This window comes from Zea mays, chromosome 2, assembly GCF_902167145.1.
Source record: "Zea mays cultivar B73 chromosome 2, Zm-B73-REFERENCE-NAM-5.0, whole genome shotgun sequence".
Classification (NCBI taxonomy): Eukaryota; Viridiplantae; Streptophyta; class Magnoliopsida; order Poales; family Poaceae; genus Zea; species Zea mays.
Window position 1 is genome coordinate 219629853 of NC_050097.1, and position 25885 is coordinate 219655737.

General features: G+C 46.3%; 1 protein-coding gene and 1 long non-coding RNA gene across 2 annotated transcripts; one reads left to right on the plus strand and one right to left on the minus strand.

The window, feature by feature from the left end:
* Positions 1-1521: 1521 nt before the first annotated feature.
* On the minus strand, positions 1522-2941 carry LOC103647877 (peroxidase 2-like). The gene is made up of 2 exons (XM_008672375.3): positions 2562-2941; positions 1522-2466 (listed from the first exon to the last, which is right to left on the minus strand). The coding sequence occupies exons 1-2, from the start codon at positions 2904-2906 to the stop codon at positions 1705-1707; spliced, it is 1107 nt and encodes a 368-aa protein (XP_008670597.1). The 5' UTR covers positions 2907-2941; the 3' UTR covers positions 1522-1704.
* An 11833-nt stretch (positions 2942-14774) lies between these two features.
* On the plus strand, positions 14775-16194 carry LOC118476427 (uncharacterized). Its single transcript, XR_004856476.1, has 3 exons — positions 14775-14981; positions 15572-15611; positions 15688-16194. It is a non-coding gene; the product is annotated as an uncharacterized lncRNA (long non-coding RNA).
* Positions 16195-25885: the final 9691 nt, after the last annotated feature.

A 25885-nucleotide genomic window follows, 5' to 3' on the forward strand; every position in this document is an offset into this window, starting at 1 on the left:
CGGGTGTGAGCAAGGAGCATGAGCTCGAGCCCAGCCATACGACCTCGGCAGGACAGCTCACATCATCGCATACAACAACTCGAGGTTAGTGCTTCTGTAACTCGTTATTCCTTGAGTTATATACCTTCTCTTTGAGTTGCTATAATTTTGGCTTGGAATATTATAGACCTAGCTAGAAATAGAGAGGAGGGAACGTCAGGAGATGGAGGTGAGGATGGCGGAGATGTTCCAGTACATGTAGAGCCTTGGCGCCGCACAGGGTTTCGCTCCACCACCTCCGTTGTTCCCTCAGTTGACCCTGCTCAGTTCCATACTCCTGTGAGTATCAAAATTCTAGTTCTTCATGATATATATATTCATCTAGTATAACACATGTAATCTCTTCTCTGTGCAGGGACAAACTGGGGCGGCATCCAACAACACTCATGGATCGCCTAGCCCATCGCTGCACCAGTCCAGCCGCCCACCTCGATGAGATATTATCTTTGTTAGTGTTGTTAATACTTTGTGAGATAACCCGGTCTGAACTTGTTTGATGTTAGTAATGCTTTGTGAGATACTTGAGACTTATGTTTTTGAGTGTTGGATACTTATGTTTGTGTTCGAACATGTTGGTAATGCTGTGATAACTAGTTTGATTTATGGTCTTTGTGAGATATGTGATGTATATGTGATATCTCTTTTGTTTGTTTGGAGAAATAGGAAAAACAAATTTAAAAGGTGTATACTGGTCACTTTGTCGAGTGTAACACTCGACAAAGAGGTGCTTTGCCGAGTGTCAAGGTTATAGCACTCGGCAAAGAAGGAACACCTGGGCACTGGTAAAGCTGCTTTGCCGAGTGCTACGACCCTGACACTCAGCAAAGAAGCAAGCTTTGCCGAGTGCCTACTAGAGCAATCGACGAAACTAACAAAGGGGCCCGCGGTGGCCTCTTTGCCAGTGCCACCTAATACACTCGTTAAAGGCGCCGTCTCCGTTACCAGTCACCATGACAGCGACTTTTCTTTGCCGAGTACCGAGTAACACTCAGCAAAGTCTCTACCGAGTGTCCGATAAAAAAGTACTCGGTAAAGAAGTCGTTGCCGATGTACAGTTCGTCGAGCTCTCTTTGCCGAATGTTTTCTAGGCTTGCCGAGTGCTTCAGGCACTCGTCAAAGAGCCTGATTCTGGTAGTGATAGATCACAATTCAGTATAGAAATTGGAGCATTGAGGTTCAACCAAAAAAGAACTTGAAACTTAACTTAGTGAATCATCTTATCTATAATCGAGTACCACATATATCTTATGCCAAGTCAATACCAATAAAAAAACCAACCAGATATCCATCTAGATGCAACGAAGAATCAAATCAATCAAAGCTAGTTGATGACGTGGCAACGGTTGCCTCGGTCATCATGACGGTCATCACTCCAGGCAAAATGCGCAACCGTTCGATTGCCTCAGCCACCGTCCGCCAGGCGGCGGCGGCAAGGCGCACGCCCTGGACAGTTCTTCATCATTTTTTCAACTTCTCAATAGATACACTAATAGTTCACATATTTAAATTGATTGCTTTGTCACTTAAACTTTTAATGTGGTACTAAATTATTAATACACCATAGTATTAAAGTGAGCCATTAGCATTGGCTATTATTGAAAGCTATTTTGGGTCAAGCCCGCGTTAATCCATTAATCCAACAACGAAGAATCAAATCAAACAAAACTAATTGACGACGTGGCAGTTCTTCCTGATCTCGCCGGTGGCAGCGGTCTTGACCTCGATGAGCGACATCTTGAGCATCGCGCTGGCGAACTTCCTCTCAAACCTTCCTCGGATGCCGGCGTTCTCGAGCACCATCCTCGCCGTCTCCGTCGACGTCAGCAGGGCCGCGTCGGATTTGAACAGCACATTGTGACGTAGCACGTTCCAGTAGTACTGGTTGTCCAGCTTGTCGGGGGTGACGATGTCCTGCACCACCGTGGGGTCGTTGGTGAAGTTGGGGTTGGCCGGGCACTGCCGCTTCAGCACGGTGGCGAGGGCAGGGTTCATGTCGGAGGGCGGCGTGGAGATGCGGTCGGAGAAGGAGGAGCAGTGGGAGCGGCCGATGGTGTGGGAGCCGGAGAGCACGACGAGGTCGTCGACGCTCATGCCCTTGACCTTGAAGCTCTGGACGAGCTGGGAGAGGTTGAAGGACGGCGGCGGCAGGAACCTGAGCGTCTCGTTCTCGAAGGACACCCTGCCGTCGAAGCGGCCCCCGGGGAGGCTGTAGAGCACCTTGGAGCCGCTGAGGAAGAAGACGGCGTCGCGAGCGGCGAACTGGACGACGTCGGCGCAGGAGACGACGCCCGGGCAGGCCTTCTCGAGCGCCGCCTTGGCCGCGTCCACCACCTCGTAGCCGCGCAGGCTAGGAAAGTTTGGCGGGCCGAGCTTCTCCGGCCGCGGGTTCGCCGGCGTCGCGTCGAGCAGGACGGAGCCGTCGCAGCCCTGCAAACAACAACAAACACGTGGTGTGGTCACTCACGCGTGCATTGCATGCATGCACGGACAAATTTTGGCAGCTAGCATTGGGGTTCACGTACCCGGACGAAGCAGTCGTGGAAGGCCATGCGGATGAGGCCGGCGCCGAGGCCGGGGTTGACGTTCGTGGCGTTCCTCACGGCTTGCTTGATGATGTCCTCGGCGTAAGGGCACGAGCGCTTGTAGAAGTTGTACCTCAGCTTTGGCGTTGGCGGAGTAGGAGCCGGTGGTGGAGTCTGGGCTGGTGGGCTTGCGCTCGGCGGGCTAGTTGGAGGAGGAGGAGGAGGAGCACTGCCGTAGGAGGAGGAGGACCCTTGCGCTTGAGCAAGTTGAGCTGTGGTGTCAGCGGCGAGAAGCGCAACCAAGACGAGGACGCCAAGCCTAGCCATCTCTCGTGATGGCTGCATTGTGTGACCACTGAGACTTTGTAGCTCTCATCGGATCAGAGGCAGAGCACGTCTATTTATACACACGCGCGGAACCGGAAGTCAGAGGGCTGTTGGTCAGGCCAGATCAGATCAGATCAGTCCGGAAGGCACGCGCCGAGAACATGTCATAGGCTCACACCATGCATGTTCTATGGACACAACTCGGCAATTTCTAAAACCCAAACTGCTCGGCGTTCGTTCGATCAGCGATTTCTGAACTGATGAAACCAAACAGATCACACAGCTCAGCTGGTGACTTTGTGGCTAGCTGCTAAACCATCATATGCAAGGAACTCAGGATACTAAGCTGCATGCTTCCTCCTAATCCATCACATTCCCAACAGTAGTTCTCATGTTTTTTAATAGAACAAGAGTTACACTCATTCACAAACAATGGACTATGCTTAAATTGATAACCTGTACAAAGTGAGTCTCACCAAAGTTCTTTTCTGGCACTAGATTGTTATAAACATCTCTCGATTTGAAGCATACTAGTATATAGCCCGTGCTAATGCTACGATCTCGAGGAGGTAGAAGAGAGGTCGATGGTGGTGGCGACAACGCGAGGGGAGGGTTGACAACGTTGGTGGTGGCACGAGCGTGGGAGAGGGAGTCGTGGGAGAGGGAGAAGGGGAGAGACGAGAGATGATATAAATAAATATTGTCCATTGGATTTGAGTGAGTATGTGAGAGGAGGTTATACAGAAATTTAAACTGTTGGTTTTGATGTTGTGTTATGTCTAGGTGATATTTGTTTGGTGGATTTAGTGAAGTTTGTGGGTGATTTGGTTTGGTGTGTGTTGTAAAGTTTAAACTGATGGATTATATGATAGTATAGATAAGTAACATTTGATGTCTTTCATGAGTAACTAGAGATTTCCCATATCTTATAGACTGTGACTTGCAATCGAAATCATATAGGTATGTTCCTTCTAGGATGTTGTGCATCCCGGCTTAATTAAGCCACACTAAATATATTAAGATTTTAATCACCCTGCCATACAACAAAATAAAAATGTGCATCTTAAATGATCTATACTTTACTTTAAGGGGGTCTCTCTATCAATCGGCCACTAACTTGTTTTACTATTACTTTCACGGAATATTTGATCACATTGAATAAGTTACCACTATGGAATGACTTGAAGTGGGTCTCAAGCCCACCTCCCTGGATGCACCTTCTATCATATTATGTGACATAGTCTTTGTAAACTGGTCTGTTCGATTCTTAGATGTATGGACATAGTCTAGGTAATTACTCTAGTGTTTCTCTGTTTTCTGACAGATTTCAATAGCCTATTCACATGCCTCATAGACTTTATGTTATCTTTTAGAACTGTTCCCTTTGATTACCATTGTCTAATTATCTTAGTTCACAGAGATAGTCGATATTGGTTTTTCAACTACTGGTATATCCATAAAAAGTTTATGGAGCCACTCAGCTCAACTATGGTGGTATCTAATGTTGTGGGTTCTACTTCCATTCTTGATCTCATTAAGATTGTCTCCTTGCAAGACTTTCATGAATCAGTGCCACCTCCAAGCGAGAACACATATCCACTTATGGAGTAAATCTGGTCAACATTAGAAATCTAATTTATGTCATAATAACTCTCTAGTGCCCTTGGGTACCTACTATAGTGAATATCGTAACTCATAGTACCTTTTAGATAGCGCAATACCCTCACAAAGACATGCCCATGACCATCCCCAGATTGGAAACAAACCGGTTGTGTTTGATCATAGCAAATGAGATGTTAGTCCTCGTTACACTAGCCAAATACATAAGAGACCCAATAATTTGAGAGTATCTCAATTGATCTCGTGCTATTCTACTATCTTTCTTTAACAACACGCTTGAATCATAAGGAGTTGGAGCAGATGAAATCACTATACTCAAAGCCACCAACACATTTTTCATATAATGTGGTTGCATAAGGGTAATCCCACCATTTCCTCCTTCTCTCAATAGCTTTATATTAAGAATAAATTAGCCTCTCCCATCTCCCATTTCAAAGTTACTAGGAAAAAGTCTTTCACTTAATCACGTTAACATTATTTCCAAAAATTAGTATATCATCCACATATAAGCAAAAGAACACACTTTCTCTCCCGCCAAACCTACAATAGACGCTTTTATTGGTTTCATTTACAACAAATTTGATTGATATTTAAATTTTATTGATTATTGTGCTACTTGTTAAGTGCTTGTTTTAGACCATATACAGATTTCAATAATTTACACACCTTTTCCTCTTGACCATCATTCTTTAGTCCCGCTATCTCTAACATGGCATTAACCAACTTAATTTGAGTGTGGTTCTTTCTCTCATCGATCTTATTGGATTGTGGTGAATATAGATGTGTTCTCTCACGAATAAAACCATGCTCCACACAAAACTCAGGAAACTCATTTGAGAAATATTTTCTCTCACGATCAGACCGAAACCATTTAATTTTCTTCTCAAGTTTATTTTCTACCTCTATAGATCTTAAAAATGTAATGTTTCAATTTTTTTATTTTAACAAGTACATATAGTAGAATCTAGTACAGTCATCTATGAACTTGTTACACCCTAAAATTCTCAAATTTCAGGATGTAAATAGCAAGGAAAAAAAATCAATGCAACGATTTTGCATAATTTTAAATTTTTCCAAGCCACACGCGTGGACTCTCAATCACAGCGACTGACGTGTCGGCTCCACTCGTCAGAGTCATCTCCTATCTAGTGTCCCTGGACTCAGTCGTCATGATTATTGGATCTTTAATATGAGTAGGACTCTATAAGTACAAATATGCCAAAGATACTATTGAATGGGAGAGACAAGTTAGAGTCCTAAATAGATAGGACAATATCCTAACATATAAAGCTAGAGTCATAAGCAGATAAAACAGGATTCTAACAAATAAGGAATGCACACTTGTAACTATAGAGAGTTGGATTATCATAGGATTAGGTTACCAGATTAGATCTATCAGGTAACCAACTCGTATTCGCCCCTATAATCGTCCACCTCCTTGGACTAATATAAGGAAATGTGGGGAGCCCCGAGAGAGCAGACCATAAACATAATAGATCAATAGCCACCAAAACACTAGGCATATTGTACTTTCTCATGACGAGAGCCAAAACTTGCCTAATCCAACCTACCCCATAAATTTACTATGGGAAAGTCCTCGATAGAGGGATCGAAAGACTAACACTATGAAGACTCTGAGCAAAAGGAGTTTGTTTTGGAAGGCAAGCGTGTCCTTATCACGTTGTTTGACCTATTAATATTTAATATTTAATGGATTGTTCTCACGTATGGATTGCACAGTTAGGCTAACCTGACGAGGCCTAATAGGTCACTCTATATTTTTTCCTATACCTTAGTTATACTTGTTTACTATACCTTGTTTATACTGGTTTACTACTTTTGGAAAGATATGCTAGTGTTCTACTTGGTTTTTGGGATAATGATACTGTCAGAGAGGAAATCTCCGGCCGGGTGGTGGAATGCACCCGCCCTAAATCCTAAGATGAGGAGGGGCCTAAGCGTTTTTCCTGCTACGAGATTGGGAGATGACCACACAAGAACACAAAGATTTAGAGTGGTTCGGGCCGCCGGAGCGTAATACCCTACTCCACTGTGTGTTGTATTGCTCGTGAGCTTGAGTTGTGTCTAGGATGGCTTGAGTCTGAATGAGTGTGTCCCAATGTCCCGTAACACAATGCGCCCTCCCTTTTATAGTTCAAGAGGGGCACATATAAGGATACTGAGCCTCGACATGTGGGCTCAGGGACAATTGGAAGGAAGGAACTACTGCCTGCCACACTAGGGTGATCTCCGAGCGCCACCATATCCACAGTGCATATAGTATTGATATCTCGCGGCAGCGTCCTCGGTAACGCGCGAGTCATGATGAGTGCAGCACATGCGGTAGCATAGACACGCCACCTGCCAATTGATTGGATAGGTTCGCCGCCTACAGGATGGCCCGGTCGCTGTCCGCCAGAGGAATAGAGAGGGCTCATTAAATGTCGAGGCAGCACATCGCCTGCCAGCGGAGTGGACAGGGCGCATTAAATGCTGAGGCGGCACATTGCCTGTCAGCGGGATGGACAGGCGGTGTGCCCTATCCGCATTTAATGCTGAGGTAGCGTAGCTTGCGGCATAGCCTGCGGTGCGACCCGCGATGCAGAGGCCATACGTTAGGCTCCGCCCGCTGGCCTACGTCACGGGCCGTGGGCCACGTGGCGGCATCGGGTCTCCGCCTGGGCGGGGAGCAAAAGCGTACAGGTTGGGATCCGGACACATGCCAGCATCGGACCCTAGCCCTGGTCCTTAACCAGGGCTTAAGTATTTCTTGCCTTGGAATTCCAGGACCCTGCCGTGGGCGGTCCGGACCCCTCCTGAGGGGTCCGGGACCCGTCCCAGGGGTCTGGTTTGTACCTGTGGAGGTCTTGAACCTCGCCCGGAGGTCCGGGGTGTGCATCCAGGGGTCCGGCACTTCCTTGTGGGGGTCCGGACCCACCATCGCCACCTTGGAGTATATCGTCTCCTCTGGCCACGTGGTGGCCCCGGTGCCGCCCATGTGGAGGGGTCGGGTGCTGTTCACCGCGCGACTAGAGATAGCCGCGCGGGGACCGTGTCTTCATATTATAGTAAGGGGTACCCCTGATTCAGGGTACCGACAGTGGCCCCTGGGCTCGCCTTAGGGGAGGATACGAGCCTATAGGTGGGGCCAAAGCTTGACTGGCGATTGGCGCGCTGCTTCCGTGCGCTTGCTGTCGTAATTACTGCCAGTCCGTCTTCAGTCACGTCAACTGCCATGCCTGTCCCCGCGGCTGACTGACCCGTGGTCTCTGCACTGATGGCTTTACTGGGCCATGCGCGGGGTGCCTCGATACCGCTGCATTTGGTTTTGAAAATTCACCTTCTCTATCTTCTGCGGGCCCCGAGGGGGCACAGTACTGGCGCGAGCGACGGTTCGACTTCTATGCACCTAGGAACCGGTGCCCAAGGAGGATGACTCGTGGGCCCAGGCCCACGCGTCAGAGACTAGGCTGTTGGTTTCGGTGGAGATGAAGAGGCACGGCGGTTCGCTCCTCACGTGGCGGCTCGCCTTCTCCGCACACGGAGACCGACGCCTGAGGAAGATGACTCGTGGGCCCGGGCCCCCGTGTCAGTGGTTGGACCGCTGCTTTCGGCGGGGATGAAGAGGCGCGGTGATTCGCTCCTCGCGTGGTAGTTCGTCTTCTCCGCACCCAGGAACCATCACGCTAGGTGCATGACATGTGGGCCTGGGCCCCATGCCAGAGGTCGGAGACGTTGTTTGTGGTGGAGATGAAGAGGCGCACTACCGCGAGTCGGTAGCACGCTCCTTACGTGGCGGTTCGTCTTCTCCGCACTCGGAGACCAGCGCACCAACTGTATGACTTGTGGGGCCGGGCCCCCGTGTCATAGGTTGGGTACACCAGTGTGCATCGGGGGAGACTTCCCGTGGCGTTTTGGGGCGCGAGCGGGGGAGTCTGCCTTTAAAAAGGGGTTCATCCCTCGAGTAGCAGCCATGCCTTCGTTTCTCTCCCACTCACTATGCCCTTTTGCCTCTGAGCTCTCTGCGCCCCTTTACCTTCAAGGTCTCTGCTTTGCGTCGCTGTAGTTCACCATGGCCTTGCAAGTTCATCCCGAGCGTGTCCAGATTGAGTGGATGCTCGACATGGTGTGCTGCCTGCTTGGATGGAGTGCGCCGTCGTTTGGTGGAAGGATTCGTACCGATGGCATCCCCCTCGGCGATCTCGCTGTCGAGGAGTTTGTGCTCTTCCGCCGGTGCCTAGCTTCAAGGATATTCATCAGCCTCGCGGGGGTGGAGAGCGAGCTGAGCTGCGGCTCCATCTCTTTGGCTTTGATGGCTTCGGTGCCGCCTCCAATGGTGACCACTGGCCCGGCTGCTGAAGATGCTACCTAGGAGGTCGTACAAGACGTCGTACACCGTGGAGATGGCGGTCGCGTGCTTCTAGCATGACCCTACTGATGTCGAGTAGGTCATACCTGTAGACATAAGGATAGGGCCCCGCTTGAAGGCGGATGTAATAATTTTGTTTTTGTAAGGTACTTTTTGAGTACTATTTATCGAGCAGTATTAGCACTTATCCGCATACTATTTGTCCCTGTTGTGTGTGGCGCTGCCGACTCCTCCCTGGTACCTGCCCCCCTGGGATGTAGGCTCGACGTGTCGAGGCTGGATACCAGCATACCTAAAAGAGTTGGCAACGGCCCCCAGGAGGCAGCCTCGACTGGAACCTGGACCTGAACACAGCTTTGGCTAGGGAGCGTTAGTAGCACACCCATAGGACCCATCGTCTAACATTAGCCATGCTTTGATACATGCACGGGACCTGCAGGTTTTAGTCTGGGAGGCCAAGTTGTGTGTCCGAACCCCCTGGACCGCGGTTCCAAATACTAGGACACCCATCACAGAGTGGTGGAACGTGCAGGCTTACGGTACGGAACCAGGCTAAGAGGCTACACGACTTTGGACCACCCCAGGAGACAAGTATCCATTCTCTAGAACCGAACCCCAGGTTGTCGGACCCACAGGACTATAGCTCCAAATACTAGGGTGCCAGTCACAGAGTGGTGGAGTGTGCAGGCTTTGGGTACGGAACCAGGCTAAGCGGCTACACTGCTCCGGACCACCCCATGGAACGAGCTCTTGTTCTTTAGAACCAGCCCCCAGGCTATCGGACCCCCTGCTTTCATAGAGGGGTCCTAAACTGCAGGCCTGGCAACTCAATTCGGATGTCATCATGCCGGAACAGATGGGAACTGCACGGGTGGGTTAGATAAAAAATAATATCCAGAAACTACAGGATAAAACCATGGAGGCAGGAGGATAAAACTGTCATAGAAGCACATCTGAGGGGGTAAATCTTCTCTTTATGACTCGACATGCATGGGTGCAGGCCAACAGGCCGAGCTTATGAGGGCGGACCTCACCGTGCTGGCGTACACGTATGCACAACCTAGTTACAAAAGGGAGAAGAACTCAACCCCTCAGACTTGCTCCTATGGTTAGAACTTACAGAGACGCTCCAGGGGTTAGGAGGAGGTACTCCAGCTGTAGCAAGGTGGTTACCCCTGGGTCGGCACATTTCCGTCACCTTGAAGGGTCCTTCCCAGCTGGGGGAGAGTTTACGGGACCCTTCTTGGTTCAGTACTCGCCATAGGGCTAGGTCCCGACCCTGGGTTCCCTACTATTCACGAACCATTAGCTGCGCTTGGCGCCTGGTTGCAACGTGCATTTCATGTCACTACTTGCCCTCTGCGTTCGTCGATGGAGTCCACATCCTTACGCTGTGGCTGCTCCTGCACATACTTATCAAAAGACTGGACCCATGGTGAGTCCATAAAGGTTTTCGGGGAAAGGCAGGCTTCAGCCCCGTAGACCAGGAAGCACGGGGTCTCCCCGATGGCCCGACTAGTTATCATCACCAGAGTTGGAGTCTCCGGTGAAAACGTCCTTCAGGACCCCCTCGGGTGACTGATACTCGAGGTCCGGTTCTCCCGCGGCCACCTTGCCGCTGTCGGCCCTTTCCTTGCCAGGCCGGCGGCGAGGAGGGGAGCCATCCCTGGAGGTCTGCTTGCGCCGCTCGCTGACACGTTTTGCGAGTTCGATGATCTTGTGACACTCCACGGCATTGTGGCGACTGTTGGGGTGTACAGGGCATGAGCCGCTGTTACCCTTCTGCGGCCGTGGGCGCTTCTTGCGCTCGTTCCGGCCCCCAGCCACAGTTGCTACGACCAGAGCGGCAGATGATGGCTTCTCATGGCCGCGGTTCTTTTTCTTCTTCTTTTTGCCGTCCTAAGCGACGGCACTCGAGCCATCCATCTAGGCAGCCCCGGTCTGTGGCACCGAGTGCCACGCACGGCCCTCGGCGGCTCTAGCACACTTGTCGGCTAGAGCGAAGAGTGTGGTGACAGTCTCCATGTCATGTGTGGCTAACTTCTCCAACATCTTTTCGTCACGTACTCCCTGGCGGAAAGCAGTGATGATAGAAGCATCGGAAATACGAGGTATGGTGCCTCGTACCTTGGTGAAGCGGGAGATGAAGGCCTAGAGGGTTTCCCCGGGCTCCTGCCTCACTGCGTGGAGGTGCGCCTCCACGCCATGCTGTTGGTAAGCGCTGGCAAAGTTCACGGTGAACCGCGCGCAGAGCTCTTCCCAGGAGTAGATCGATCCTGGGGCAAGGTTCATGAGCCAAGTCCGGGCCAGCCCAGACAAGGCAACATGGAAGTATGTTGCCATCACGGTGGTGTCTCCACCTGCCGCCGTGATGGCGGTGACGTAAACCTGCAAGAATTCCGATGGGTTGGACGTAATGTCGTACTTCTCTGGTAGGTGTGGCCGGAACTTGGGTGGTCAGATCGCCGCATGGAGATGGTCCGCGAGTGCGGCACAGCCCACGGCGGCCAATGGGACACCCGCCTAGATCCGAGCGCCCGTTGGAGTCTGCGGTGCAACCGTAGCGAAGTCATAGTCGAGGTTGCGACCCTCGACGTTCTGTCGGTGCTCCCGCGCCCTCTCCAGAGAGACGTGAGCATCCTCACCTGCACGCCTGCGGTTGAGTTCTGCTCGCAGGTCATTAGACTTCTCCAGAGAGACTGGAGCGTCCTCCGCCGCGCGCCAACGGTTGAGCTCCGCCCGTAGGTCCTCAGTCGGCGCTGCCCTCACCGAGGGTGAGCGCACAGATGCAGACACCTCATGTTGACGCCGGGATGACCGAGGCCTGGGTCTGGTTGAGCCAGAGTGCGCCATGCCGAGTAGACGGTCGACGTCGTCCCGCCACTGCTTCATGGCTCCTAGAGAGGCTATGGAGCTAGGAGGGTGGCATGGCAATTCCCTGGCTACTGACAGCGCCCCAGGCGTAGCCCTAGATGCCCTGGATGTTTGTGTGAGAGTGTGCTGCCGTGCAAAGTGCACAGCAGCCGCTGCACCAGGCGCAGGGAGGTTGGTGGCCCACGGAGTGGAAGAGGCAGCCTCCTCCTCCAGCATGAAGTCCTCGGGCACGAAATCTTGGCGCTCGACAATGTGGACCATGGTGTCGAGCATGAAAACATGCAAAAACCTAAAGCCAAGGCCCCTACCTGGCGCGCCAAATGACGGAGAGGAAATCTCCGGCCGGGTGGCGGAATGCACCCGCCCTAAATCCTAAGATGAGGAGGGGCCTAAGCGTTTTGCCTGCTATGAGATTGGGAGATGAACACACAAGAACACAAAGATTTAGAGTGGTTCGGGCCGCCGGAGCATAATACCCTACTCCACTATCACTACACGACGGTTGATCTTTAGCGACCCTTATTAGGGACCGACTATTGGTCGCTAAAAGTTATGGACCGACGGTTGGTCGCTAAATGCGTTTATAGCGACGATCTGTGGGTCGCTAAAAGTCTAGAAATTTAACGACTTATGGTCGGTCGCTATAGAGATAAGTGTGTGACTGATGGTGGGTCGCTATAGGGGTACGTGATTTTTGTGTTTCTTATTAACTCACCAAAGCCCATCTAAAGGCCTACTAAACAAACGAAACCCTATTCCACGCATCAAACCACAAGCGCAGCCGCCGTCACTTCTGCCCCATCCTGCCGCCCACAATCCACATCCTCCCTTCTAGCGCCCGCCTCCAACCTCGAGCTCCCTCCTGCTCCATTGGTTTGACCTCCGGCGCGTCACCTCCTTGCCCAGATCTGTTCGCCCCTCACCCTATTCCAGACTCGGTGAATCGCGGACTCGCTCAGCTCTGTTGCTGCGGTGCGTGCTGGTGCTCGAGCATGAGATGGATCACGCTCAGGCATGCGGCGAGCAGCACTTAGGAATCAAGTTGTCAGGCACGCGCTAGGCGGCGCTCGAGACTCGGATCAAGGAGAATCTGATCAAGGACCGCCCAGAGATGTTCGTCAAAGCTAATTCCGTGTACGTGTTATTTAGCTCCTCTTTCTCTTCATTCACTTGTGCAAGGAGTTTGATTGATTTCCAGTGGGCACTAAGGTGCTGTTTGTTTCGGGAACAGAAGGAGTAAAGGGAATGGAAATAAATGACGCTGTAATCCATTCCCCTGTAAGCAAAAGCGTGTTTTGTTTGGTTGGGCTGCTGGAACGGAACCACTTCCTTAATTGTGTTTGACTGCTGAACGTGAGCCATTACCGGCCTTAATTGGAACTCATGCGCTAGCTGCTTGCTTCATGCACTAGCTACTGCTTCATGTACAACTGTTCGTTTCTTCAGCCATTGGTTTGCTTGAACAAATTGTATACACACAATGCCCAGCTATTCAACCAAATTTTCAGCGCCATTCAAGCAAATGAACAATCTAAACAAATATTCTGACAAGAAAATTCAAGCACATGTCCATTCATTCTGCAAGCAGATATCTAGTCATTCTGACAAGCAAATTCAAGCACATATCTAGTCCTAATCTGGCACGGTGCAAATTCAAGCAAATTAACAATCTAAAACATGTCCACTCCTAATCTTTGAGTACAACTCTTATCTTCATAACAGAACAGGTTGCATAAGTTGCCACAAGGAAGCAGGACTCACTTCTTTTGAGCATCATCTGAAGGAAAAATATACAAACATAAGATGAAAGGCAATATTCATGAAATAAGCTGAACAGGGAAATGTTAGAGACTGAACATAAACAAGAGAAAAAATAAAGTTGGAGTTTGTTAAACTAAATGCAGAATAACTTTGAAGTTTATCAATGTCTAGATGACAACCCTTGCTGCCAAATTGAACTCGACTATAGATATTTGCACAATTAAGGTGAGCACTTAGCAACCATCATACTCAAATCTTTGCTAATATTAAACCATGCTGTACAAATTATACCATGTTGTATAAGCTGTATTCCTAATGTTTCCATGAACTGAGCACCATAAGGACTCTGCCTGTCTGCAGTACTATAATCAGCCAATGAAATCTGAAGTAGCAGCAATCACATAGTATCTGCACTACACCAGCAATCACATAGCAATGCTTCACGATGCTGTTGAACATGAATTATGACACCCAATTCAAACATATAAGCATCAAAGCAGCATGACAAAATTTGCTTCAAACATATAAACATACTAGTGTTATGGCTGATGCCTGCTGCTGCTCTCCTCTCCTACTCGTACTGTTGAATTAGCAACAAAAGCAAGCTCCAAGTTAACTATGGCCTCGACTGCAACTGACTCCAAGTTTTGATGAATCCAAATTATTTTTAACTCCCATGTGGTTTAATTTGACAAAAGCAAACAACACCAACTAATTGTTATGTTGTTTTGGCTGAGTGTGGAGTGCAGCACTGCAAGACCCATTTCGAGCAGCTGCTCAAGGAGATTGGGAGTTACAACAAGAGCTTCCAATCACAATCATGTACTCTTTATTCAGTATCAAACCATTAGCATGAAAATAAAAGTTTTGTGTTTCTGTGAAACTATATAGTGATGTGCTCGTGGTTTATTTCTTTCAGCCGCAAAGAATAGTCCAGAAAAGTTGGCCCTGAGTTATGGATCTGTACATGCATCCCATAATTTTTTACCTACAAATCTAACATTATGAAATTTTCAACCTTACTTTACCATTGTTCTCTTGTTTTATTGCTTGATTGTGGCCTCATGTGCGCTTTGTTGCTGCATTTCTCAGGTTTGACATGCCCCGTGCCTACTATCACTCTCGATTTGAAGAAGAGTCTCAAGATTCTGCAGGTGTGTGTTACTCCTAATTCAGTTACCTTACTGGCAATAGGATGCCATTGTAACTTCTGAAAGTGCAACCATCTGATTGAAGCAGATTTAATTATACAAGATAGATCTAGAATTGTTTTACTTGAGATTCAAGCAATGTTGGATGTGCCTGTCTCAGATCAATTGGTATTGTGTGTTTGGTGATCCTGGTTTATCCTTTGGGATGATTATGTGATATTATATTTGACATCTTATTTTGCAGGTGAGCTATGTAATTGACCCAAAAGGCACTTCAAGCGGGCAGGAAAGTCTAAGGCCCTTACTAAGTACTTCCAAGTAAGTAGAGCAATCACCATCACACGGATTTATTCAAGATTTTTTGTGTTAAGCCAATTGTTTGTTTTCATGTAATTGTTGTCCACTAATATTTTATTGAATAATTTGTGTGTCGTCGCAAAGTACGGTCATTGTACTAGTAGTATTGAATGCTCCATTTGTAGTTCCTGTGATATTACAGTAGTGCAGTCTAAAATACTGAAACATTGTACACTGTAATACCCTGAAAGGCTGGGCCAATCAATTTTGACTCTTCTTTACTTGGGCATGTGTTTATTCAAAAAATTCTTGGTAGCTACGGTCTAATTTGGACTCTATATTCATTATTTGACTTACAAATCTTCGTGCACATAAGTGTGAATTGGTTTCTCCACACATATAGTGACACAAAGGTGTGGAGCAAGAAAGAGGGTTATTGCCCCATTTTAGGTGACCAATATGTTTCCCTAATCAAAATGCGATCAGTATATGGCTGATGCTTACATGATGTCAGTTGCATGGCCGTACAAGAAAGTAATAGTCTATATCTTGTTTATGTTTAGATTTATATGAGCCATCAACTTAATGATGATTAACCTTGATTGCACCAGCTGAAGTTGGTGCATAAGGCTGCAACACCGCCTAGTGGAGGTAGATAAGGCATCAAAACTATATTTTTATTTGCAAATGTAGCAACAATATACTAATTTGATGTACTTTTTTCTAGGGTGTTCTGGACAAAGAAAGCTTGTACCTTAAAACAGGAGGATACAAGAAGCTGGAGTGGTTGTCTTAAGGCTTTTGAACTGCTTGAAGCATTAGTGTAGCTTTGGTGCTTTTTGTGACTGATCAGCTCTGGAGCAGCTAGAGTGATGTAGTTGTGGGCTTTTGAACAATAGCTGGAGTGATATGAAACATTAGTGATGTAGTTGTGGGCTTTTGAACTGCTTCAAGCTGGAGTGATGTCGCTGTGGTGCTTTTGTGACTGATCATCTCAGGAGCTTTTGTGAATGATCTAGCTAGCTATCTGTAAATGATCTAGTTGTGAATGATATTATAATTGTGATGCTTTTGTGAATATATAATTGTGGTGCTTTTATGTTTATGTGATGGATCTATGACTGTGGTATACTGATTAACTGTGTATGTCTTTATGATTTGGGTATAAAAATCTATGATTTGTGATGCTTAATTAAATGTATATTATTATTAATAACAACTGTAAAAATGGTGACTTTCTATTGGTTGCTAAATATATATTATGACGACTTACGGTTGGTTGCTAAATCTATAGTACAGCAACCCACGGTTGGTCGCTAAATATACAATATTAGTAACGGACGGTCGGTCGCTAAAAAGATGTCGGTCGCTAAAGCCTTTAGCGACGGCACTTACAGCGACCATCCTTATGGGTCGCTAAAAGTTTTTAGCGACCAACCGTAGGTCGCTGAAAGCCGTTTTAGCAACCAACCGTAGGTCGCTGTAAGTGAACCGTCGTGTAGTGTATGTGTTGTATTGCTCATGAGCTTGAGTTGTGTCTAGGATGGCTTGAGTCTGAATGAGTGTGAATGAGTGTGTCCTAATGTCTCGTAATGCAGTGTGCCCTCCCTTTTATAGTTTAAGGGGGCACATACAAGGATACTGAGCCCCGACATGTGGGCCCAGGGACAATTGGAAGGAAGGAACTACTGCCTGCCACACCAGGGTGATCTCCGAGCGCCACCATATCCGCAGTGCATATAGTATTGATATCTCATGACAGCGTCCTCGGTAACGCACGAGTCATGATGAGTGCAGCGCATGCGGTAGCATAGACACGCCACCTGCCAATTGATTGGACAGGTTCGCCGCCTGCAGGATGGCCCGGTCGCTGTCTGCCAGAGGAATAGAGAGGGCTCATTAAATGCCGAGGCGGCACATCACCTGCCAGCGGAGTGGACAGGGCGCATTAAATGCTGAGGCGGCACATCACCCGTCAGTGGGATGGACAGGCGGTGCACCCTATTCGCATTTAATGCTGAGGTAGCGTAGCTTGCGGCGTAGCCTGCGGTGCGGCCCATGGCGCAGAGGCCATACGTCAGGCTCCGCCTGCTGGCCTACGTCACGAGCCATGGGCCACGTGGTGGCATCGGGTCTCCGCCTGGGCGGGGAGCAGAAGCGTACAGGTTGGGATCCGGACACATGCCAGCACCGGACCCTAGCCCTGGTCCTTAACCAGGGCTTAAGTATTTCTTGCCTTGGAATTCCGGGACCCTGCCGTGGGTGATCCAGACCCCTCTAGATGGGTCCGGGACCCGTCCCAGGGGTCTGGTTTGTACCTGTGGAGGTCTTGAACCTCGCCTGGAGGTCCGGGTTATGCATCAAGGGGTCCGACACTTCCCCGTGGGGGTCCGGACCCACCGTCGCCACCTTGGAGTATATCGTCTCCTCTGGCCACGTGGTGGCCCCGGTGCCGCCCACGTGGAGGGGTCGGGTGCTGTTCACCGCGCGACTAGAGATAGCCGCGCGGGCATCGTGTCTTGATACTGTAGTAAGGGGTACCCCTGATTCAGGGTACCGACAGATACATTTTAATCATGATCATGTTTTATTATGATTTATTATTGTTGGCTTTATTATTATGCATGATAAGATTATTTTGTTTAATTGGAACATGGAGAATCATCCGGGAAAACAGTGCGACCATGAGGATGGTATGAGACGCTCTTGACTAATTAATTAGAGAAACTAGTACGTGAGAGTCTTACCCGAAAGGGCCAAGCGGGGTGGAGTTGCGCAAGTATAGTGTTGCCTAGAATTACTGCGATGGCGTTTTAGACCGTGGAAAAAGATCTATACCCCCTCTAGGTAAAACCGTAGCGGGTTTCCTCATGCTGAGATGGCACCATGGTAAGGGTCCAAATCCTGAAATAAGTCACCCAGGGGTCTAAATGTAAGTTTTGGTCGAAAAAATGGTCAAAAAACAAAAAAAATTCGGAACTTTGTAAAGGCCTTGTAGTTCACCTTAGAAGTGTCTAAGGGACTTGCAAAACCAGGATAGGAAGGAAACATGAATTGTGGGTAAAGATGTGCCACCTCTGATACAGAGTGTAAAACTAATATATCAGTCGCGTTCACGGTTATGAGAGGCTCGGACACTCACATGATTAAATGATGGAGTTAAATTAAAACGGACATGCATTGCATTGTGAGTATTTATTTATGATCACTTATTTAATTAGGATGACAATTACTTACACTTAGTAAATTGCTAATAATGTTTTGACCAACTTAATTAAAAGTGGATGTTTAGCCTCAACCGTATTCCTTGGTAAGCCTTACACTACACTTTTTTCTCCACACTTGCTGAACGGTGACTGTATGAGAGCTCACGCTTGCTATAATCACTACCCAGGTCAAGAGCAGGTACTGCTAGAGAAGGATTATGAAGATGAGTTTGAAGAGATCTAGGTCACTGTCTCCCAGTCAACCGCACATGTGGAGAAGTTATTTTAGCTCGGTGTATTTTATTCAATTATTTTTAAATAAAAATTGTGACATTGATTTCTATACACTAAGTTGTCATATATGTGAAACTTTATCCTGGCACACATATGAGATGTATCTGGATTTGTCCTTAAATCTAGGTGTGACACCATGGTTGCCATATACAGGCGACACAGCCCCCACGACAAGCAGAGGCAACGCACGGTCGCCGAACTCGGGCAGCGCGACCCCCACGACAGGTGGTGTGGATCCAATCATCCCCTCCATGGTCGTCATCACGATGGTGCACGAAGGGGAGTTTGGATGCGCCAGCCCATCCACAGTCATCACCATGAAGGCGAAGTCTAGCCGGCAGCGGAGCCGGTCATCACCATGAAGGCGAAGTCTAGCCGGCAGCGGAGCCAGGACGGCCTCCACGAAGCATAGAATCTGGTGTGTTCTTGATTTGATGTGCTTGATGGTGCTAAGGGCAGCAGGATCAGATGGATCCGATGCGGAATCGAGGACGACGATGAACGCGTCGGTGTGAAAGTAATGTCATGCATCCTAGGAGGGCGTTGCCTCTGTGAAAGCTTTCTTGTGGGTTTTGGTGTTTGGATGACAACCCAATTAAAGGACTAACAAGTGTGCTAAGTGTTTAACAGGTGCTTTATGCAAAGCTAATATGGTTCAACACAAGTGAATAAGTGTGATGGTCCAAAGACTGAATTATTTATAGACAGTGGACATCACAAGAAAGATGGACATTGCTTAAGTGAGACTCGATGTGCATAACTTAGAGACAACCTATCAAGCTAAGGATGGAAGCAAGAAGAGCTTCGAGGTACCGAGTGCATGGGAGAAAGTCAAGGAGACCAGGAACCCAAGGCCAGGGGTGAAGAAGAAGACTTGCGGAATCAAGGTTGATCGAGTTAAGAAGAGTTATGGTACATCAAGGAACACTACATAAGGACATGACTTACAACCAATGAGGTAACATCTACAATTATGTGGTGTAAGTCATAAGGCTCAAGACCAAGCTCAAAAAAGTTAACAAGGACACTGGAAGGAGAACCAATGTCAAAATCAGAACTGGAAGCAGCCCAAAAGAGCTAAGTGCACCTTGACCTTTAGTTTGGGTTGTTCCTATGTTTGGAGATATTCTATGTTACCTTTGCACGATGTTGGAGCTCAGAAATGTCAATCTAGATCAAGTCAAGCTGGCTTGATGGTTTATGAGTCCAACATCAATCTCAATCATGCCAAATACTAAAGAAGTGAAAGTCAAAGAGAAGGTATGTTTCTAGACTTAGTACATTGGTTTTTGTGTACTAATATATTTGTCTAAGTATTAGAAACAGAGAAAAGAAGAAAAGAAAAGAGATTCAAAAGGCTTGGCTGTGTACAGCCAAGACTCAGCTCAGTCTGGCACACCGGACGGTGTCCGGTGCGCCAGGCTGAACTCCGGTGAACAGGCCGCTCTCGGGAGAAGTTTGGCGGCGTACGACTATAATTCACCGGACTGTCCGGTGGTGCATCGGACTGTCCGGTGAGCCAACGGTCGACTGCGTCAACGGTCGGCAGCGCGATCAGCGGGCGACGAGTGGTCTGGGCCAACGGATAGTTGGCGCACCGGACTATCCGGTGTGCACCGGACAGTGTCCGGTGAGCCAAGACGACCGTTGCTCCAACGGTCAGCTGAGCCCGATATGGAAAGAGATCGTGCACCGGACAAGCTACAGGACCTGTCCGGTGGCGCACCGGACTGTCCGGTGCGCCACCCGACAGAAAGCAAGTATTGCCTTCCAAATGGGATTCCAACGGCTCCTAGGCCCCTTGGGTCTATAAAAGGGACTCCTAGGCGCCTCCAACATGAACACAAGTGCAACCAACAAGTGTAGACATCACTCGGATCAATTCTCTCTCTCCCTCTCGTGTATATCTCTCTAGTTTGTGTAGAGGCAAAGCTATAAGCCTTGAGAGAGTGGAGAAGTGCTGCTAAGAGCTAGAGCATAGTCTTGAGCATATTGTTACTCTGCCGGAGTGCTGTCAAGAAGATTTTAAGCAGCCGCGGTTCTGTTGTAACAAACATCATCATAGTGGAAGGCTCTATCTGTCATACTGACAGATCTGAGCAAACGAAGGAAGGAGTTGAAATAGACTCCAAGCCCAGGTGTGGCTAACTCCAACGAGGACTAGGCAAGCATTTCAGGCTTGGCCGAACCTCGGGATAAATCCTTGTGTTTGTGTGCTTCGCTCTGTATTGTGTGCTGTCTCTCTGTTCTATCTACTCTCTATATCTGCACTTTAATACTTATCTGTGGTACAAGTTATATTTGAAGTGCAGGGCATTTTGAGACAGGATCTTCTATTCTGCTTCAACCTACTTGAAGGGTCATTCATTACACTGCGATCTAGTCTTCGAGTAGAGTAAGAATTTCAGTTTTCAAGTGATAATTTTTATCCGCCTATTCACCCGCCCTCTAGGCGACATCCAGATCATGTTCCCGAGTAAAGGAAACTTTCAATTGGTATCAGAGCTAGGCCTCTCTAGTGTGGGCTTAGCCGTCCGGAGATGACGATGTCGTCACAAGAGGTAACTATAGAACTTCTTCTAGGCGATGGTTCTAATTATAAATCCTGGTCTGTCTCTATCTATAATGCTTTCATGCATATTGATCCTGATTTGAGACAGATTTTTAGTAGAAGTATTTTTCCCTCCAATTTTAGTCAAAACCCTTCTAATGATGAACTAAGATGTCTATCTCTCAATCACCATGCTTGCAACATCTTAGTTGACTCTCTTTCTAGAGGTGCCTATTTTGCCATCATGAGTAGTGATAGTGATTTATTTGTTGATGCTCATGATCTATGGAATAGAATTAGAATAAAATATTCTGAGTCAAATTGTACTGCTTCAACTCCCTATATTGCTTGTGATACTAACCTTTCAAAGGGAGAAGAAAAACGATGGCTACCAAACGATGAATCCACCTCACCGGCAGGTTTGTCTTCTACTAGTAATAAATGTCTTATTGCTAACAATGATGGTGGAGACAAAAGCAATAATGAGGAGGAATATGAGGATGATAGCGAGGATGAGTCCTCATCACCACAACAAGGTACATTTTCTTGTTTTGCTTCCACTAATAATAATGACAGGGAAAATGAGACCGATGATGTGAAAGAAGAAGAGATTCGCCGGTTCTACACCCATCTCAACAAAGAAGACAAAGTGCTCTTGGTTAAGCTGTTGAGAAGGAACAAGGAACAAGGCGAAACGCTTCTCAGGCTAGAGGAGACTCTCATCAAAACCAACGACAGCCTGAAGAAGATGACCAAAGAACATGAGGAGCTAAAGTACTCTCATGGGAATTTGGTCCAACGGTATGATTTAATTTTACTTGAGCAAAGAAATAATGATAATGATTTATCTTGTGTTGCTCAACTTAAAATGGAAAATGCCATGCTTGAAAGGCAAGTAGAGTTGCTAAATTTAGAAAAGCTTGCTCTAGGTGAAAAGCATAATATGTTGTCATATTCTCATAATAAATTAGTTGATGACCATATCATGCTCAGTATTGCTCATGAGGTAGTAATTACTAGTTTAAACTCATGTGAACCACATTCTTGCACATGTGCACATTTAGATAATATATCACCATGTGCTAACCTCTGTTGCTCAAGAGAAGCCAATGTTTAAATGAGCATCAAGCTACAGGATCAAAAGAAAAGTTGCTCATCAATAAAGAAAGGAACAAGAAAGCAAAGAAACTAAGGAGAAGACGTTGTGCTCAACTCCCTCAAGATATTTACAAACATGTGGTGAAAAAGCTTGAGGAAGGAGAAACCGCAGCAAGGGTCAAACTCCTTGAGAAAGATGTTCCTAAAGCAAAAATTGAAGAAATCAACATGAACATGGAAAAAGGTAAAGATTCAATTAGTCATGTTGTTTGTACTGATCATCTCTCTATGTTTTCCAAGAGCAAAAAGAGAAGAGGAAAAAGGAGATGCTTTAAGTGCAATGAGTTAGGACACCTCATTGCGTCATGTCCATACAATGACAAGAATAAAGGGATGAGAAGATGCTTCGGATGCAATGACACGGATCATATGATCACTTCATGTCCACTCATGAAAAATCAAGCATGTGCACTCTCTGGGATGACCCCCACCAAGAAAGAAGACAAACAACAAGCGTCATGTCGAGTTAAGCGACGCTTCTGCTACAAGTGTGGTGAGCAGGGTCATCTATCCAAGGTATGTAAAAAGGGTAAGGTTCCTAAGCAAGTAAATCTATCTCAATCTTATTCACTTAGGAGACCCAAACCATACACTTGTGCTAGATCAGTAATGAGATCACCTAGAACTAGCATAATTGCTATTTGGGTACCAAAAGCTCTTATGGATGATCGTTAATGACCCATCTCGAGATGGGTACCAAACTATGCCAACTAGACCATGCAGGTGCCTCGAGATGGACTGGAGACCATGGGAGAGCTTAAGATGGTTAATTCAAACTCTATGCTTAAGCTGTTGATTTTTATTGTCTATTCATTGACCCAAGGTTGAATGATTGTGCAATACTAATCCCATGTTCATCTCAAGTTAAATAAGTTGTAGAGGTCCTTAATCATTATTGGTGAATCAAGCAAAGGACTTTGATGAGAATCTGCAACTTGCTCTCCAAAGAACGGCACCCGAGTATATTAAAGTATATTATTGCCAATCAGTATTGCTCTTAAGTTAGATTGTTGTGCTACTTATCTTTGGAGTGATTACGCTTTTGAGATTGCCTGTGTTGAATACCTTTCAATAAATGGTTCATGATTTCCAAGATCATAATGATGCTTGCTTAATCATGATTGTGTGTTCTATATGTTATGTCACTTGAAATCCTTCAATGGGTAGTTTTTCAATCGATATATTCACTATGATTAACTCTTTTTGTGTTAGTGAATAAACCTGTATCTTTTTGTAAGACATGCTATATGGTTTTTAATGATTAACCTATGTGCAAGCATGACATCTTGTTTAGTCCATGTTCACATAATTACCCTATTTTGATATTGTGTGTATACCAAATCCATGCTGTGCCACTAATGCACCTTCTTGAGTTATGAGGTGCATGAGCAAAAAGGGCACTCAATTAGTGACAGCTGGTGCTCTCATGGCAATTCAGGAAAAGGCAAAGGTATGGAGAATGGAACTATGTAATTGAACATCCTAAAGTTCCGTTGATCGTGATCATAGCTATGTTTGCCTTTCAATTGACAGTATCTTAGCTTAGGCGCTTTATACCTTAAAATGTTGTTTCCTTTGGTGTACTTAAAATGAAGTACTTCTTAATCTTGGTGTGCTTAGACATTGTGCTTTATATGATCTTGTCATCTTTCAATTGGTGTACATGTTGCAATGATCATCATGTGTGAAGCGTGCCTAGGTTGCGTGTAAAATATTATATATCTTGAGGCATGCATTGTTTCCATTAGTCATAAAATGTATTATGACATCTATCCAATTGGTATCTTTTTGTGATGCAATTTATGCTGTGATCCCCTCTAGTTCTGAGGATGCTAGAATGTGCAAAGAGCAAGTCATTCAAATACTTGATGCACAACTTTAGGGGGAGCACACATAGCTTGTGTCTTTTGAGACTAACTGTTTCTTGAGTGATTCTATATAGTCTCAAGGTGAAAAAGGGAAGATGAGCAAGAAACGGAGCAATCAGGACTTGGGTACCTCCATAAGTCAAGTATTTTGGTATCTCAAGTTGTGAGTAATTGCATATTTTTAGATTGCTCATGCTCTATAATATTTGGTGATACTAGATGCTTATCGTTAAATATCATGGAGCTATGACAATAATGATTTTTCAATTGGTAGCCGTGATAGTTTGCTTCAATTGATATCTTTTGGTAATCACTAGAATAAAAGCTTCATATTGTGCCACAAAACTATAACTTGTTCTAAGTCTGGTGTCTTAGCAACAAGAAAAGGTCAGGATAAAGGATCAGGCATAGGTGTGAAGGGGCTTCCTAGAGATTAAAACTCTCAAGATGGAAAGTACATCACAACAGGGTAAAGGTACAAAAGGAAGTGTTGACCTTTTGCGTATCTGTATTTTCCTCCAATGCTTGTGTTGCATATGTTTAACGTGTAAGGGGGAGTAATGTTAGTATGTAGTATTCTACCTACTAAATACCCTGCTGTCCCTTGACATCATCCTATGTTCTTGCTTGAATATGGTTTTGGTGTTTGATGTCAAAGGGGGAGAATTTGTGCATTAAAGCTTACCTCAACCTGAGAGGAAAGCTTACCTTAAAGGGGTTTCCTTGCGTTCTTCGATCTTAAGGAAGGATGTGAAGGAAGTGTTAGCTTGTGTGTGTTATTGATAATTCTTATCATATGCTTCTTGTTGTATTATATGGTGATAATGCAAAATTAGTGCTTCCATTGACATGAATAAATTGGCATCTATTATGTTTATCCTGTAATAGATATTCATGTGGTTATGGTGCTTTAAAATTGCTTTAAATTGGTATCTTAATGATAAATAGTGGTAGGTTGATATTCCTGTGGTATATCCATTTAATTGGTATCCATTTAATTGGTGTTTAACTCTGATTCTATGCATTGGTGTGTAATATGCATCACGGTTTAATTATTGACACAATGCATCCCACAGGTACTAAGGTGTAGTAATGCTTCGAATTAGCCTAAGTATGTGCAATTTGGCATATAAGGCCAAAGTTAAGATTTTCATGTGAGCACATATTTAGGGGGAGCATTCTACACACTTAGAACTCAAAATTTGTGCTTTAAATCTTATTCTTGTGTAAGCTTTAATTGTGTTGTCATCAATCACCAAAAAGGGGGAGATTGAAAGCTCTCTTGTGGGTTTTGGTGTTTGGATGACAACCCAATTAAAGGACTAACAAGTGTGCTAAGTGTTGAATAGGTGCTTTATGCAAAGCTAATATGGTTCAACACAAGTGAATAAGTGTGATGGTCCAAAGACTGAATTATTTATAGACAGTGGACATCACAAGAAAGATGGACATTGCTTAAGTGAGACTCGATGTGCATAACTTAGAGACAACTGATCAAGCTAAGGATGGAAGCAAGAAGAGCTTCGAGGTACCGAGTGCATGGGAGAAAGTCAAGGAGACCAGGAACCCAAGGCCAGGGGTGAAGAAGAAGACTTGCGGAATCAAGGTTGATCGAGTTAAGAAGAGTTATGGTACATCAAGGAACACTACATAAGGACATGACTTACAACCAATGAGGTAACATCTACAATTATGTGGTGTAAGTCATAAGGCTCAAGACCAAGCTCAAAAAAGTTAACAAGGACACTGGAAGGAGAACCAATGTCAAAATCAGAACTGGAAGCAGCCCAAAAGAGCTAAGTGCACCTTGACCTTTAGTTTGGGTTGTTCCTATGTTTGGAGATATTC